Raw genomic sequence first — 18370 nt, 5'->3', positions numbered from 1 at the left:
GAGTGGGGACACAGAGCCAAATTATATCACCCCATATCCTCTTGTCCTTATCTGTCAGTTCACACTGGCCTGGCTCACCTCCATTAGAGCCTGGATTTCTTGTACTTTTCAGCAAGACAGGCTGCAAGTGGCAGGAATTAACACCACCAGAGTGACCCTCAACCAATGACTGAGGAGAGTTGGGGTATAAATACCTCAGCATCCTTGCTTCTTTGTTGGGATAACTCTGAAACATATATTTTATACTGGTTCTCAGAATTTTCCCCCAGAGGTTTAAGTTCTGGTCACTCCTATGGTAGATTACACAATTTTTTTTTTTTTTTTTTTTTTTTTTTTTTTTTTTTTTTTTGAGATGGAGTCTCCCTCTGTTGCCAGGCTGGAGTGCAGTGGCATGATCTCGGCTCACTGCAACCCCCACCTCCCGGGTTCAAGTGATTCTCCTGCCTCAGCCTCCCGAGTAGCTGGGACTATAGGCGTGCACCACCACACCCAGCTAATTTTTGTATTTTTAGTAGAGATGGGGTTTCACCATGTTGGCCAGGATGGTCTCAATCTCTTGACCTTGTGATCGGCCCACTTCGGCCTCCCAAAGTGCTGGGATCACAGGTGTGAGACACTGCACCTGGCTGATTACACAAATTTTTATTTGCTCTCTTCCTTTCTTTTTCTCCCCACTCCCCTTCCGGTGTTTCTTCCACTAAGAAAATAAACTACATTCATTTGAATCCTTGTCTCAGGGTTTGCTCCTTGGAGACATCCAAAATAGGGCATATATGAGGGCACTTAGTGTTCCTCTCACTTAATTCTTGTTTCAGGAGTATTGAGAAACTAGTCCAAGCTAATAAGCGTGTCTGCTGAACTTTGAATCCAGATCTCTCTGACTTCAAAACCTATGCTCATTCCGTTACTCCATGTTTTCTCCCATTCAACCTGATTGATATTTGGTGCATACGTTATATTTTCCAGCTTTGAGAATGTCTGGCTTTATTCAACCTCCTGACTGACAATACGAAGTTTTTGACCCAAAATCAAGTTTGTGGTCTCAAACCTTTTTCCCAAATTGAAGCCATGTTATTCAAGGTATCTAGAAATTGATTTCAACCAGATGATTCTTGGCATGGGTTACTGGGCCGAGTTTATACCAGAGACCATAAGTTACATGATTCAGAGAACAAAGGCAAGGGCATAACTAAAGAGAAGCTGAGGATGAAAGCCCTAATGTGGGGAAACAAAAGGAGAAGGGAAGTCCCCATATTACTGTTGTACTACTCTTGGTTTTCCATAATGTATCCTTCAAAATCTTCTGGGAAAAGAAGTAAAGACAAATATTTAAAGCAATTGTGTCATCTTTCTCTAGGAAGATAATTTTAGTGCCTGAGAAAAAAAGTTGAGAGGAACCCAAAATATTTTCCTCTTCACTTTAACCAAAAGTGTGTAAACTATACATAGTTATAGCACTGAAAATGTCTGCATATATTTTAATCTCTATAATGGGTATGGCCAAGTCTCTATGATATTTATATTTAAAGATGATTTAATAACTAGAAATCAGATAGAGTTCACCTGCATATTTATACACAGAATTTGCCTTGATTTTTTTAAAGAACTTTGTCCACTAATGTGGATTGACATTTTTAAAGAGTATCATTTTTTTCAAAGTTGGTTGTATATACACTCCCTGGTGTACGACTGAAATTATATTCCAGCCATCAGTTTTGGGCTCCCTCCAAGCAATACTAATCTAGCACCTGAATCACCAAGACGTTGGACAACACTGAATAACTCAACCATCCTTTTGAGGAGCAGAAGTTACCTCCCTGGAGCCATTGACTATTATTGGCTCCTGTCTATCAGATATTGATCTGTTAAGGGAAGTTCAGGAAAAGTCTCCCCTAGCATCACATTCCTGACCCAGTAAGAAAGTGGTTCAATATTTCTTCCACTTTATCATACTTGAAGTAAGTCCTTTCAACACGTTTAGATAATTGATAAAACTTGCCACTCTCTGAAATATATAGCTCTTTACTAACAGCAGCTATGAGAATGATAGTTTAGTATTCACGTGATGAATGCCACTGAGGCACTTGAGCTCATGGAGTCCTCATGACCCTCCCATGAGAATATCTCAGAAGTCAAGGGAAGAAGATGTTTCAAGATGGAGGAAGTAGACCATAGGATTGCATGCTGTCTTCAAGAAGATTAATAAGATTGTATTGTATTTATGTCTCAACATCCTCACCAAAATATAAACTGTTTCAGATATGGGGAAACTGAACTGAAGCACGCCTAGGCTAATTTTCCAAAATCACAGAACTAAACAAGTATGCAAACCAATGTGAAAACCTATAGCTGTTTCCTATTATCACATTGCTGGCTTCATTTCTATATTCTGAATTCTGTAATATAATTATGTAATATATTTAAGCCATGATAGAAAAGATATACACCTTAAGATACCTAGGTCCATATGCTAAATACTTAGTTTGGTTGACATTTTCACATTTTAAAATAACTGTTCCATAGACACTGACTTCCCTCTAAAAATCTTTTCATACTGCTTGTCCATCCACACTCTGGAACAGCCATTTAAGATCTCTGGTGTTTAAATCTCTCATTACTTCTCCGCTAGCTATTGGCGCCATGTCAACGCTTGGCACCTCATCAGAGGACAAGATCTCTAAGCTCTTTTTCTCAGTCCTGCAGAGCAGTTATTCAGCAGCAGTTGGGAGACCAAAACTCTTTTTGTACTCCTCCCTAGATGTTCTCTCCTAAGGATACTAGAAGTCACCTCCTCATTAAGACAGTGCTTCCCCTGCCTGGGCCTTACCACACAGATCAAATGTTCCTACCATTTATTATAGCATTTATGCAATACAATACTTTAATATAGCACTTAGGGGACACAATACTAGTTAGAATTTTTTATTCATTCATTCAACTAATATTTATTGTTTAACTTGTATATGCTAAACCATGGAGACATAACAGTAAGCAAAAAGCAGAAATTCCTTATTCTTACAGAATTTAGTGGAGGATACATATATAGTTTAAGAGATCATACAAATAAAGATAAAATAACAATTAAAAAAACTCATTGAAAGGAAAGCAAAAATGCTATTAGAAGTTGTAGTAAAAATGAAGTTGACTAGTCTTCGGGGTTGATAAAAGGCTTCCCTGCAGAAGTCACTGAGAGATGAACATAAGCTGGCATTACCGATGCCGATGTGAAGGAGAAAGACATTTTAGTGAAAGGGAAAAGCACGTGCAAAGATCCTGTGGCAGAAAGGAACATGGAATAGAAAGAAAATGTAAAGGGGCTAATGTGTGGAAAGCAGAATTCACAGAGTAGCGGGTATCAGAAGAGAGTTGAGAAGTGGGTAAGAGTCACATCTATGTAGATATTATACGCTATGCTAGTTTTTTGTACATACTTAAGGATAATGGTTAATTCATGGAAGGTAAGCCATAAGTATGCCATGATAAAATGTGAGTTTTGAAAATAGATTTGGGTTTGAGAAAACTCTTGCTACAGTTGGAGAATATTAGAAATGGAAGGCAACATATATACAGGAAGAATGCTAGTGGTCACTGGAGTAGTTAAGAGAGAGATGATGGTAGTTGGGACTAAGGTGAAACTGGTACTATGGAGACTAGATATTAGAAGTTAAAATTAATGAGACTTAGTAATGGATTTGGTATGTAGGAGACAAAAAAGGTGTCCAATTGCCTCCTAAGTCTAAGTCTCTGGCTTCTACAATTGGATGTATATACCATTAGCTGAGATAGGGAATAGTAGAAGAGGATCTGTTTGGAGGGAAACATCCTAAGTCCAGTTTTGGTCATGGTGAGTTTGAGATGTCTTTATGATTTCCAGGTGTAAATTTCAAGAAGGTAGTCATGTATGGTTGGTACCCATATATTATGGATCTGTAGTCTTAGGAGAGATTAAAATTAATGATATGGATTTGGGGGCACACAAGGAGTGCAAGAAATCATAGAAATGATAACATCATCTAAGAAAAAAGGTTATAGTATAGAATACTAACAACGTTCAATATTTAATTGCCAGGTTAAAGCAGATGAACCTGCAAAGGAAACAGAAACAGAAAAGAAGCAACAGAAAAGAAAGAAGACAAAAGTGGATAAATATCTCAGGAGGAAATCAAGAGAATATCTCAAGTTGGAGGGAGTAGACAATGGTATCACATACTGTGGTCAAGTAGGCAAATACAATTGATTTATTCACCAACATGTGATAATATGAGGAAAGGGACTTTGTCTCAAATGTCATTGCCTGCCTCTTCCTTCACCATTGACACCTAGTACAATGCCTTACATGGAGAACATTTTTTGAATGCATTTACTGAAGGAATGATTAAACACATCTTGCTAAACTAAATAAAAGGAAAGACCCACATAGCATGTAATATGAATATAATGAAATCAAAGATAGCTTAATATGTTTAGGGAGGAAAAGATATAGATAAATACGAAACAGGATTACATTGAATAGAAGCATAGTAGAAACAAAAAGCCCAGTGGAAAGAAATATATACAGCTCAAAATGGACTGGCCATGAATGAAAGCATCATGTTGTCACCATAAAAGAAAATTAGTAGTTAAAATGAATGGACTGTTTACTCGCACTGATTATACTTCTTGGACTCAGTGTACAGTTATGACCTACTTAGCTAAGGAAGACCTGAAAATACTTTTTAAAACCACATGAAGAGGAAAGTTTACAAAATGATAAAAGACATTATAATGCAACATATTATAATTGACTAGGACAGCATTCTTTCTTGAACATTTCTATGAATGCACAATATGGTATCTGTATTAACCTTGAGATTAATACATTTTCCACATGTCTTAGTTTAATCCAGTATGAAACTGATTATCCTTTCTAAATCAACTCACATTGTTAGCCTATACCACTGCTAGGGACAATGAATATAGTACATTTTACTCACTGCTTTGAAAATATATTTATTTTCCCTAAAATAAACTCTTCTAAACTCTATTCCCAGGGTTCTAGGAGAACATGAAAAATTGTGTTTTTATCCATTTCATAGTTTTCTCTAGTAAGATTATAGACAAATTTATGGTCCATACTACATTTTTAACTCTATTTGTATTCTGAATTTCATGTCCTTCTTGTTTCTTTCATTCTCACCCACTTTTAATTAATTATCTTAGTTTATTTAATATTGCTAAACGTTGACTTAAATTCTTTCTGAAACAATGTGCAGGTACAAATAAGTAAGCAAATAGGTGAATAACTTACTAACTTCCTTCATGATATTAACTATTTCAGTCACCTCTCCTCTCAGCCTTCCCCTTTACCAAAAGATAGGCCTAATACATTTTTTGTTTGTCATCATCCCACTCCCGTATTTCCTGGAACAGTTCATTTTAGTTGCTAAAGTGAAGAATAGAGTTTTGAAGGATAATTTGGGGGTGAAAGACTCACACAGACAGCTGATACAGATGAGGGAAATTAATGGAAAGGTGAGATTTTTAAGTTTATATAATGGTGGTCTAGGAATCCCCACTGTAATGTCTGATAAATGCAAATCAATAACTTTAGTTATTTTAAAAGTGCTTTTATTGTTGCCCTGGGTTCCTCTGATTGTACAGTGCTCTGAGCACACTGGATTACAAATCACATGGATCACATCTTTCTAGGCAGATTATATGGACTTAGTTGAGAATATGACACCTAATGGGCAGGTGGGATATCAGTGAGAGTCCTCCTACTATACCTTGCATGGAGAATTTAGAAAGACAAAGGAGAGAACCAAGGGTATTCCAAGAAAGGAAACTGCATAAACAAAGGCCTGAAGCTGAGAATAAGCAACAAATTAAATATCAAAAATATGGAATAACTAAGTCTTAAAGACACAAGAGGAGACTGACTTAACTGGAGCAGAGAAAACTCTCCAGGAAATAAGCCAGAAAACTCTCCAACAAGTAAGCCAGGAGTGACAGTGTGGGTGAAGCAGAAGCTACTACAGGTTTCTGAATGAGAGAGAGACATAATGAAAACAGTCTTTTAAACATGTTAAATAATAGTAAAATGGACTAAGGTTGTTATAAGGGGGTGGAGAGACAAGGGTGATTCTAAGAGAAGTTTGGAAGAAGAAGGAACTGAACACAATAATAAACTAGGACTAGAGGAAGAAAAGGCTCAGCATGGAAATCATAATCAAGATTCTATTTTGGAAGCAGGTAGCAATACTGTTACTCCTAATAGAAAAAGACTCCCTGCATGAAGGACAAGGGAAGAGGGGAAAGAAGGATCATCTGAAGACATGGCATTGAAAGAAAGCGGGTGTTCAAGAAATAGGAACAGCTGGACATACACCACTGGGGTATAGGTAATCACTCAGAGCTATAGATGTAGAACTGGAAATCATCTGTATAGAGGTTACAGGTTAAGCCATGTGAATAAAAGAGAAATCAAAGAAAACAGATTTTCTTTTTGCTTTTAAAAAAAATGCATTCACAGGTTGGGCGCAGTGGATCATGCCTGTAATCCCAGCACTTTGGGAGGCCAACGTGGGTGGATCGCTTGAGGTCAGGAGTTCAAGACCAGCCTGGCCAACATGGTGAAACTCCGTCTCTACTGAAAATACAAAAAATTAGCCGGGCGTGGTGGCACGTGCCTGTAATCCCAGCTACTTGGGAGGCTGAGGCAGGAGAATCACTTGAACCTGGGAGGCAGAGGTTGCAGTGATCCAAGATCATGCCATTGGACTCCAGCCTGGGTGACAGAGTGAAACCCCATCACAAAAAAAAAGTATTCATAATTAATAAAATTAAATTATAATCACTATAAAAAATTTGGAAAATATAGACAACTATGTAGATGAAAATTAAAATTGGTTGCAATCCTACCACCCACAGATAAAAACTATAAACCCACCACTATACATCCTTTCAATATTTATTTTTCTATATGTACTTTTTTTGTGCTCTAAATATGATAATATAGCATAGTTCAACACTTCCCAATGATGTTCCACCTTCCAATAATTGCTAATTCTCTGCAAAACGAGTTCTCTCGCCCAGCAAGTCTAGGGAATCTGCATACTAGATCATTCCTTTGAGACTGTCTTAGTCCATTTTGTGCTGCCATAAAAGAATAACACAGACTGGGTAATTTACAAAGAAGAAAAAGTTATTTCTCACAGTTCTGGAGGCAGGGAAGTCCAAGATCAAGGCACCAGCAGCATCTGGTGAAGTGATCTTGCTGCATCCTCACGTGGCAGAAAAAGGGCAAGATAAAATGAACCCATCCCTGTAAGCCCTTTTTATGGTAATATTAATCCATTTAAGACAGAAAAACCCACATGATATAGATAACTTCCATTAGACCCCACCACCCAACACAGTTGCATTGGGGATTATATTTCCAACAAATGAATTTTGGAGGACACGTTCAGATCATAGCAGAGCTAAACACTACATACCAGCACGTCAGAGTCCCTACAAAGTTAAATCACAAAAAAGACCTTACATAATTAATAACTGACAATCTTATTTGTGCAGTAGAATGATTTTTCATGTACACCTGTTAACATCACCCTGAACTGCTCTTCCCTTTGAAAGGCAGGGGTATGGTTGTCAAGAGCTTAAGCTTTAGAATAGAACAGGCCTGAGTTCAGAGCCTGGCCTCCAATTTTCTTCTCTCCAGAACATTGCTGCCTATACAGCACTTTGCTCTCCATAAAAGAAGCACCTGAGTACTTATCTTACAGAACTAGTGTGAGGTTTTAAAAAGATCATGTATGTAAAGCACTGAGCACTGTGTCTGGTACACACTTATCACTCTAAAAACTGGGTTGGCTTTGATATAATTACTAACCTGAATTTTCCCCCTACCTTATCTACCACAATTATTTCCCCATATAATTATTTTTCAAAACCCAGCCTTTTAATCACTCCACAATAGTCTATTATGCCACTATCCCATACTAAATGCTACAATGTAGAATATTTATTTCCATTTTTTTCTCTTATAAATAATGCTCCGATGGCTATCTTCATATATAAAACTTTGTCAGCCTCTCTGATTAATTGCTTATAGTTGATTCCTAGAAACAGAATTGTTAGATAAAAGGGCAAAAATATTTTTAAGTTTTTAATACATATTACTAAACTGTCCTCAGGAATTTGCATAAAATTTCATTTCCACTATGAGCTGAATAGTCATCTCCATGTCCTAGTCTTCGTGTTAGGACAATAGTGGGGATCGGTTGCTAAACAGAACAGAAAGAAAAGAAATGTGCATTTTTGCTTCCTGTAGATATAGAAAGAGAAAGAAGTTAATATAAGAATTAGTGTTTGAAAGATAAGCCCATTTCCATCCTGATTTCCAGGACTCTAGCTGGGTTGATCTGAGCAAGCTTGGAAGTGGAAGTCTTACAGAGTTATGACTAAAAGAAAATAACTCTAGTGGTTCCAGATATAAGATATAAGATAAGAGAAGGCAGTAAAATAGGTTAAAGCAAATGTGAAAATAACATGGAAAACAGATATGTTTATAAACGTAGGAACTTATCAAATGACAGAGCTTGTTTGCTTGACTCACACTGTAAGAGATCCAGTCATTTGTTACTTTTGCAGCAATGAATATTAAGGAGTTGGCTGTTTAATTCCTAATGAAATAAAATATATTTATGTGCAAGATGGCAAGATGTATTTACACACAAGATGACAGAGCATTGAGACTATTCCATTTCTAGGACTCAATCATAAGGAATTAATCAGAAATGTAGACAAAGTTTTATATGTAAATGAAGTAATAACAATACATTGAGGTCCTTGAAGATGGGGTCTATGTCTCATTAATGTTGGATTTTTCATTACCCATATGGAAATAGGCACACATTAGGCAAACAGTGTAAGTTTATTGTGTGTATGGAAACTTTTGTATATAAGGTTTTCACACCTTCTATTTACGGGTGACAATCTTGTTCCTCAAGAGAGACACAGAGTCAGCTTAGACGGTAAAATAGCTGATAGTGTATTTCCAAGATGAATCAAGAATGTATGGGGATTAACAATATCTCCTTTAGCTGTACATGATATCTTTATTCTCAGATACCAAGGAAAGGTACTTTCCAATGTTATATTTAGCAAGAAATCAAACTGCCATTTCACATAATGCCACAAAATGCCATCAGATTACTCTGGAAGCACATTTCATACTTTAAATGATTTTTATTGTTTTTAAGTGCTGTTAATTAAATAGTAAAAGTGAAAGATCCTACTCATAATTTAAAAAGTTACTTCTCTCTCAACTTCTACCTAAGGCTCTGAGTTAGTTACATGTCTATGTTTGATAATTAGCTTGAGAACTGTCAAATCCCCAGTCATATATCAAGAAAGACAAATTTTAAAATAAAACTAAATTCCAAAACTTTACAGTTTTCCATTACATCACTAAAGCTATAAGCCAGTAGAATAATTATGAGGCCTATGCCTTTGATTCTTGAGCTAAGAAAAGAGAAATAATACTCTTTACTTACCTGCCAATTGTGAAAAGTTGTAAGTTCTTTTTGTAAGATATAAGTTAATTTATATCCACAGATAAAAATTTCTATTAAATTTTAAAAGGAATCATAGAATTACAGATAGTATGGCATTTAGAGGCTCTCACCTGAGTAAAGAAGGGTAGAAATGTGATATGCAAGAAACCCAATATAATGGTTGCTTAAAACATGATTTTAAGGAATCTGAAGTAGACTCATCCAGGCCATGCTGAAAAGTCCTAGGGAAATACAAATCATTAGTTTAGAATATACAGGAAACATTAACTATGACCATTGAAATAACTTTTGATTTTTGCTTAGGATTCAGTTAATGATTTTTTTTGTTTCTTTCTTTCTTTGGAGACGGAGTCTTGCTCTGTTGCCCAGTCTGGAGTGTAGTGGCGCAATTCCAGCTCACTGCAACCTCTGCCTCCCAGGGTCAAGTGATTCTCCTGCTTCAGCCTCCCAAGTAGCTGGGGTTACAGGCGCGTGCTGCCATGCCTGGCTAAGTTTTCTTTTTCTTTTTTGCATTTTAGTAGAGACGGAGTTTCAACATGTTGCCCAGGTTGATCTTGAACTCCTGAGTTCAGGCAATCCGCCCATCTCGGCCTCCCAAAGTGCTGGGATTACAGGCATGAGCCACTGTGCCTGGCTCAGTTAATGATTTTTACACAAAACGGTATTGTGCTAGAATGGACAATGCCCCCACTTCATCCGCTTGGGATTTATGTTAATAGGTGACTCGGGGCCAGGTAGGCAAGTCAGCACAGCCATGAAAAACCACAAGTTAAGACTTAGAATTTTTATGAACCTCTATAAAACAATCCTTACACTTGGGGAAGGTGTAATAATACCATTATCATTTAATTTTTTTAAATCTCATGTTGTACAATTTGTCATGACAAAAGGATAAACAATAGTACAATGAATATTACTTAGTTTCCCATGAGCAGTATTTTTACGTCCCATTGTTATCTTCTTCAACCTGGATCCAATAAATGCCAGTGTTTGCTTCACTAATGTAAAAATTTTAGCATCATGGTACCTCTTTTTAATCTTTAAAGTGATTTATAAGTATGAAATAATTAATTAGAATTTATAATTAATTTTGTATACTTCTAAGGGTCTAGAGAGGGTTTATAAAGAAGAATTTAATTGTAAAATACATAATTATAATTTCAAAATTAAAACAATGCAACCTGAATATCTGATGTACAACTATCAACAGTTACTGCAACATTTTTCTAGGCTGGCTCAAACTCAACTCTAAATCTTGACACAATAGAAAAGAATTTGTTACATAAAATCTTTAGCAGATAACTTGGCTAGTAAAAAATGTATAACAACAGGAGATTATATTTTCCTACACAGAGTTAAGAGTAATGACTGAGAATGCTCTAGAAATGGAATTTTTGAGGTGGTACCACCTCTGTTTATATACAGTACAGGAGCAAAAGTGTCTTTTGATATCCAGAACAGAATTCCATTTTGAAAATCCACCTTTATCTTTTCACTCCATATCTTGCTTCTTGTATCTTCATGTTTTTTTCAAATTTGACCCCTCTTTCCCCGTGATTATCTTGCTAAATAGAACATCTTCTAATTAAATAGACTTGGATGTTTTTTAGACTTTAATATATCATCTCTTCTTTAAAAGGCTTTTTTTCCTCAGTAAATCTCAGATCAAAACAGAAATTCTTTAAATAAGCTTCAAAGTCAGGCTGTAATATTTCCATCCCATGTATTCCACTATGTGAGCTAGAGAAGTAGGCAGAAGCCAGACCAGGTACCAGGATATGTTTTTCTAAGGAGTTTGGACTTAGTACTGGCAATAAAGAATCATTGAAGAGTTTATGGCGTGGGATTAACACTAGCAGTTTTACATCCTAGAAAAATCACTTTAGCAGTAGTGAGGGGAGCGGAAAGAGTCAGGCAGGAGGGAGGGAGATAATGAAGGCGATATTGTAGTAGACAGGTCACAGAGGATAAGACACTGAACCAAGGTAAAAGACAGGAGATAGTAAGTAGGAGACAAATATAAAACCTTTTAAATTCATAGAACAAACAATATTCATCTCCTAATGACATGGAGTTGGTGATGGTGTGAGTGGGAAGATAGAAGGAGAAAATTAAGGAAAACGAAGAAGCCTAGGATACATTTCAAGTATTTTACTTAGTTTTAGATATGTTAAGGGGGCTACAGACATCTGAAGTACATCCAAGGCATCGAATAGTAATTTAGATTTACTGATACAGCACATACAAGAGCTGTCTGGTTTGAAGACACCAATGTGGAAGTCATCAACATAATGGTATAGCCATAGTAATGGATGAATTCACACCCCCTCACCCCATCCCCCACCAAAAAAAAAAAAAAAAAAAAAAAAAAGGAATGTAAGATGTAAAGATGGTTAAAGATAAAACTCTGGAACATACCCACACTTAAAGGGCAAGTCCAGAAAAAGAAACATTCAACCAAAACCAAGAAGGAATAATCAGAGAAGTAGGCCAAGACACGGGAGAAAGTGGTGTTAGAGAAGCCAAGAGAAGAGAAAATGACCAAATCCACTGGAGTTAGCAATTGGGAGTGTATGGAGGACCCTGCCCATGTTGCTAGCTTAGCATGCTGAGGGTAGAAGTCCAATTGCAGTGCACTGAGTGAGTGGTAGGTATAAAAGTAGACAATGAATGAAAACTGTTTTGGGAGGGAAACATAATAGTAATAGAGGAACATTTTTAAATATAGGACATGTTTGGGGGAAGGAGCCACAAGACAAGATAGAAAGAATATTTAAAAGGCCATGAGTAGGAGGTAAATGCAATTAAGAGGTCAGGTAAAAAGATTTACTCTAATTGGGAAAATAGACATATTGATCAGAGAGTAATCAAAGGATGTAGAGGTGAGTGGGGAGAATAATTATTAAGAACAGAAATGAGAAGTTAAAGTGCATTCATGATAGTGTGGATTTTCTTAGAGAAGCACAGGAACAAGGCTATCTGCTAACAAACACATGGGGCAAGGATCAGGGGCTTGACCCAAGTGGGGAAGGATGAAAAAAGGAGCTACCCAAGATTTGGCAAAGAGTGGAATTGCCAAAAGGTATAAAAGGAGAGGTGGGTGATATTCTCTAAAAGTGTACCAGAGTCTGGATAGAGCCCAAGAAAGTGAGGGTATAAGGAGGACCACGCCACTGCAAGAGAGCTAGGAAAAGGAGGGTGCTGGTACAATGTGACAGGAGATGCAGCAAGTGGCCTGGAGAGAAAGGCAGTCTCAAAGGAAGAGAAAGACTCAGAGAAAAGGATGGGACAAGACATGGAAGTCTTGAGGAGAGAGCAGGAGGGACTGGAGAATGTGGACAAAGACACTACATATCTTTGTAGCCTTTTTCATAGCCTATGCCTACTTTCCCTCACACTTCCTTGATCTCTTTGCATAAAATCCCTATTTGTCTAGTTGCCTGAGGGTTACCTTATTTCTCTAAGAATGAATACCTTATCTAGATGACTTCTCTGTCATGTTCAGGTAGCTCCATAGATTGCTCTACGTCTGAAGCTTCTCTACTAAGTCTTCTCTGACTACCCTTTCTAAAATATATCCCCTTTCAAAACCTTATCCCCTCTCTATACTCTAATTTTGGTTTGTTTCTTTATAGGATTTAACTCTACCTCTAATCCCTTTGCATTTACTTTTTTATCTGCTCCATACCCTAAGGGTAAGGTCATCGAAGGTTATATAGAGGTGGTGTATGGGCACATGCAGGAACCGGAGCCAGAGAGCCTGGGCTTATATCCTGAATATGCTTTTATTAACAGGCAATGCTGGTGGCAGTATATTTAGCCTTAGTTTTCTCATTTGTAAAATTGGGATTAAAATAGTAAATCACCTCAGAGTCAGTGTGAACATTAAGTAGAATAATGTATTTAAAGCATTTAGGGAAGTGCCTTGTACACAATAAGTGCTCAATATAAGTAAGATATCATATAAGATAACAATAGGTAGAAATAGTCCTTAAAAAAGTCTATGGCCATTTCAAAACTGACATGAAATTTCTGATAGTCTAAGTGGTTGCCTAGCTGCAGTTTTATTCTCACAACTAGACAAAATAAAGGAGGATCTAAAAATAATGGCATGGTTATTTAGTACATAAATTTCTTAGATGACAAACCATTGGCAATATGGTATTTATCTGAGCGTTTCTGCCAGTACCTAAACTCTTTTACTCCACTGACAGTTTCTCAGTCATACTGGTTATAGTAAGGTTATTTGGCTATAAGAGATATTATGGCAGATGTTTATGGTCTCAAAGGGAGTGAGATCTGTATGAGCATTTAATTCCACAGCAAGATCCCAAATTAGTTTCATTATTCTAGAGAGTATAACAGGGTGAAAATTGGCCCACAAGCCTCAATGGGAGAATGAAATTATGAGCTAGCTATTAGATAACCTCTAATGATGTTTTGGTATACAGTTAAAAGAGAGGATGCTCTAAATAATTCATAGTGGAGAGTAAAATACAATTGTATGAGCCATAGAATTATATTTTTCACAAGACGTAAGAGAATTTTGATACAGCAAATTTAAATACTTTCTTAAAAATAAATGTCATAAGTTTGAAGCAGGTGCATTTCTTCACATTCCCAAATGACACACTGTAAAGATGACTTTACTTAAGGGGAAAAGAGTGATTTGGGGAAAATTCCTTGCCTTTGCCCTTCCTCCCACCCCAACTAGCCATGCCCCTTCCTTGCCTTAGCATTTTACTGCCTCTTTGCTGACCACACCAGCACTCTGTCCTAGATTCACTCTCTCTGGGTTCTCTGATCTACACCTATGTTGCCAGTATTCCTTTTTTCTTTAACAAAACTGATCAGGTCTTTGGGCTTATTTAGCCAGATGCTGAAAGGAGATAAAAACCAATGCACCTCAAAAGTGAAAAGAACTGATGAGCTAAAAAGAGTTAGCTAGGTTTTATGCTTCTCTTGTGTCATGTTGTTTTGGCTGCCCCCGCAGGAGAAACAGGTCTCATAATATGATGTTAATGGAATAAACCTCCATGACTGAATTAAGGTAGCCCAAGGATGTAAGCTCTATGAGAGTGGAGGGTCAGGTTAGATTTCTTGAGTCATCTGTGCCTGCCATGGTGCCTGGACCACTGGAGGCGTGCAATAAATCATACCAAAAGAAGACCACAACCTTAGACAAGGCAGAATTAATGTGAAACTGAGTAACTAAGATAGCCCTGGAAAGCTCGAGCTAACTGAGGACATGTGAACTTTTCTGATGGCCCTAGAATCACAGACAACTACCTATGAATACTGAATTCAAGATTTTAAACAGAATTCTAAGTCGCTGCTTCGCTTTCAAAAACCGGCATTATACCTGAGACCATAAGTTGTTGCCTAAATGTCATTAGGTGACATTTAAGTGCCTTGAATTTCTCATGATGAAAATAACTCTTTGAGGTTAGCAAACGATAACTGGAGGTTAGAGAATAACTGGCCCATAGTAGATACATAGTAAATACGTGGCAAAAGAAAGAAAGAATGAATAAAAGGTATTACCAGACCTTGCTTAGTTAAAAGGAGGATGAGTTTTAAGGGCCATCTGTGAAGAGCAATTGTGGGTGGTAGACAGCCAACGGGCAGGTTGAGGACAGGAGGTGGAGAGAGAGAAAGACTGGACCTCGGGGTACACCAGGAGTCAGCCAGTCGAATATTCTGGGAGCAGCCCTCTCTAAATTTAATGACTGGCTCTTTTGGGGTATTTTAACCTTATTAGGATGACACATAAAGCTGTTTAATTTTGTTTTTTTTTTTTAAATGAGATTTCCCTTTTAAAATAATGTTTACAGGAAGGTGGATAAAGGGAATCATTGAACCTAAACAAAATGACTAAGACAAGAAACTTCACTTTCTGGAAAATTTTGCATTCTGCCAGATACCATTTAAAAAAAAACAAAATCATTTTAAGTATGTTTAAACTTCCATTCAGTCTATATTCATTTTCGCAACTTTATTGAGATGTATAATTCATATATCACAAGATTTACCCATTTAAAGTATATAATTAGATGGTTTATACTATATATATACTATATAGATGGTTATACTATGCAGCTGCATAACCTTCATCAGTATCGAATTTTAGAATATTTTATTCCCAAATGAAACTCTGTATCCATTAGCAGTTACTCCCCATTCCCTCCTCTCCTGACCTTCTGGTAACCACTAATCTACTCTCTGTCTCTACGGATAAGCCTATTCTGGACATTTCTAATAAATAGAATCAAACAATATGTGGGTTCTTGTGTCTGGCTTTTTTCACTTAGCATGTTTTTGAGGTTCATCCCTGTGGCAGCACATATTAGCACTTTATTCCTCTTTATTGCGGAATAATATTCCACTGTATGGATATGCCACATTTTATGTATCCATTCACTACTTGATGGACATTTGGCTGCTTTCTCATTGTGTTATTTTGAAGAATTCTGCTACATAAATTTTTGTACGGACTTAACATTTTGAACACTCCTACACAAATTTTTGTGTGGACATAATACTTTCATTGTTGGGCCATATGACCATATGCTCAACATTTCACATAAGCATATTCTACGCTTAACTTGAGGACCTGCCTATTTTCCAAGGTGTGCCAGTCATTCCTGAGGTAGGAAAAGCAAAGGCCTATTTATTTTCTGAGAGACAGTGAAATAGTTTCTTTTTAAACAAAGGGTAGGGCCATAACCTCGAAAGCCCTAACATTAGTTTGAAACAGAACTATAGACAGAGCATCGGAATTTGGTGACTAAAAAAGCCTTATGAGTGACAACGAATGGACCCCAAGATGAGGCTGCTATTCCTTGGCTTAGTGATCTACCTTCGGGTATATTTCTGATGACCCTATCTTTTGCATGACTTGTTGGCAGTTGTATTGAAATCCCACACTTCCATCTTATTAAATGTTGAAATAGCCAGCTTTCAAAAAGTTTCTACCATTAGGAGTTTTGATATAACACATCAAAACATTTGGATAAATACAGATATAGATATTAGATATACATATGAAATTCATTATCTAATTCTACCTTTTATTACAGATTTAGGGAGGACAATATTATTTTAATTTAAAATAAAAAATATCATCATCCTTTCTTAAATTACTTGTGGCGGATATTACATCTGGCTCACTGTTGCATCCCTCGTCTTTAATCATAGGGGCTAGAGAGGCAACAACATTTGTTGAATTCAAGCTGAATTGCATTTACCCAAAAATTCTAGTAATTAATTTTTAACCTGCTACACATGAACTAAAACTAAAGTCTACGCATCCAAAATGCAACATGTGAAATCACTGGGTGGGGATGTGTATGAACATGTATGTGAATATGCTTTGGAACCTGCAGTTTAACTGCCTTTATGAAAGAAATATAAGTGATAAGCACTTTGGAAAATACATGGTGAATATTTTCTGTTTCAGCATGTTCCTTTCCCTGGAGAACAAAGCTGAAGTACTCTTTTACAACACTCTAACAGAAATCTATAAAGGCAAGTTAAAAAAGAACACATATTTTTGCAAACAGGTTTCCTTCTTCCTGAAAAGACTTTAAAAACATGTATTCCTGTCCAGGGATTTCGTGGTCCTACGCTAAGTTCAGAAAGGAAAACACATTCAGTTCATCTGTCAGAACTACTTGAAATAAAGGCAGTCACCTTCTAAAAGGGCATATCACGTAGAGTGACAAATGTCAGGTACCGTTTATAAAAATTCAATACTATAAACATCTGATTGCTACTTTTCACCAATTCCTCAATGAATGTGGTTTAATTTTTTAATGTGAGATTCACAATTTTTTCTAATATGCTAATAGTATGATGGATTCATATCTTGGATGTGTAAAAAAGCCCAATAAGTCAATAGAGTTCTTGCAACACACAAATATATTTTTCCCTAATTGGCAAAGAACATGCTGCCCTGTAGATTTCATTTGTCAATACAAAACAAAGTATATTTCAAAGATTAGATGTATAGTCTAGGAAAACAATCATGACATTTAAGTAAACATAAATGGATAAAACTTTTGAAATTTTTTGAACTGAGAAATATTTTAAAAGAATTAAAGTATATCTAGATTTTTGTTCATGCTTCAAAGCAATATAGCTATCTATGTTTTATATTAAGAAAAACCAGAGGCAGTGCTTAGCGTAAAATGTTCTGTAATCCTGGTTGAAATTAGCAATTTAAATGTGCTGAATGAGGTTACAGTGCAATATCTAATGCACAAATCATAGAGATTTGAGTACTTGCATAGTTGTTAAAAATGTATCAAAAAGCCATAGGTTAACAATAATGAATGTATGTTACATTATTATTAAAATATGCAATCTTTGGTAATAATTTATTTGTTTTACAAATGCATTGGGGGGCTAAAATTTATCAATTCATCTGTGACAAAGCATGAAATTCAATATTGCTCACCATGACCAATCCATGAAATTTGTCAACTTTGTTCCCAATTTTCACAGGGCCTTCCTCTTAGATGAAATGACCCATTGAACTGAGAGCATAGCAATTTTTTCATCTATGGTAAATCAGTTTAGTTTCCTAGGATTTATTATGGGCTTCAGACTTGAGCTTTTTATGATTATGAACCATTATGTACATAATATCAACCGTATGGTGATTTATCTCACTGTTTCTTCCCCTTTCTGAAAGAATTCTCCATTTCTAAAAGTAGTTCTCAACGTGTGTTGCTAGAAGGAACACTCTGGAAACAATGGGTTTACTGAAAGTCAGAGTAGGCGAAGCCGAAATAAAAGCTGTTAATTCTTTT

General features: G+C 36.4%; 1 protein-coding gene across 8 annotated transcripts in view; it reads right to left on the bottom strand.

The window, feature by feature from the left end:
• Positions 1-18370, bottom strand: part of KIAA0825 (KIAA0825 ortholog) — a 495887-nt gene that overhangs the window by 328482 nt on the left and 149035 nt on the right. For all 8 annotated transcript variants that reach the window (XR_012092698.1, XM_073014582.1, XM_073014579.1 and 5 more), the window contains one exon: positions 9668-9778. Coding sequence is in view for 7 of the 8 variants with exons in the window: in XM_073014582.1 (XP_072870683.1) it covers positions 9668-9778 (111 nt within the window). In the remaining variant the exon portion in view is untranslated. The remainder of the gene's footprint in view (positions 1-9667; positions 9779-18370) is intronic.

Source organism: Chlorocebus sabaeus, chromosome 4, assembly GCF_047675955.1.
Source record: "Chlorocebus sabaeus isolate Y175 chromosome 4, mChlSab1.0.hap1, whole genome shotgun sequence".
Classification (NCBI taxonomy): domain Eukaryota; kingdom Metazoa; phylum Chordata; class Mammalia; order Primates; family Cercopithecidae; genus Chlorocebus; species Chlorocebus sabaeus.
The sequence above is the reverse complement of the archived record's forward strand: the minus strand, read 5'-3'. Positions and strand labels throughout refer to the sequence as shown.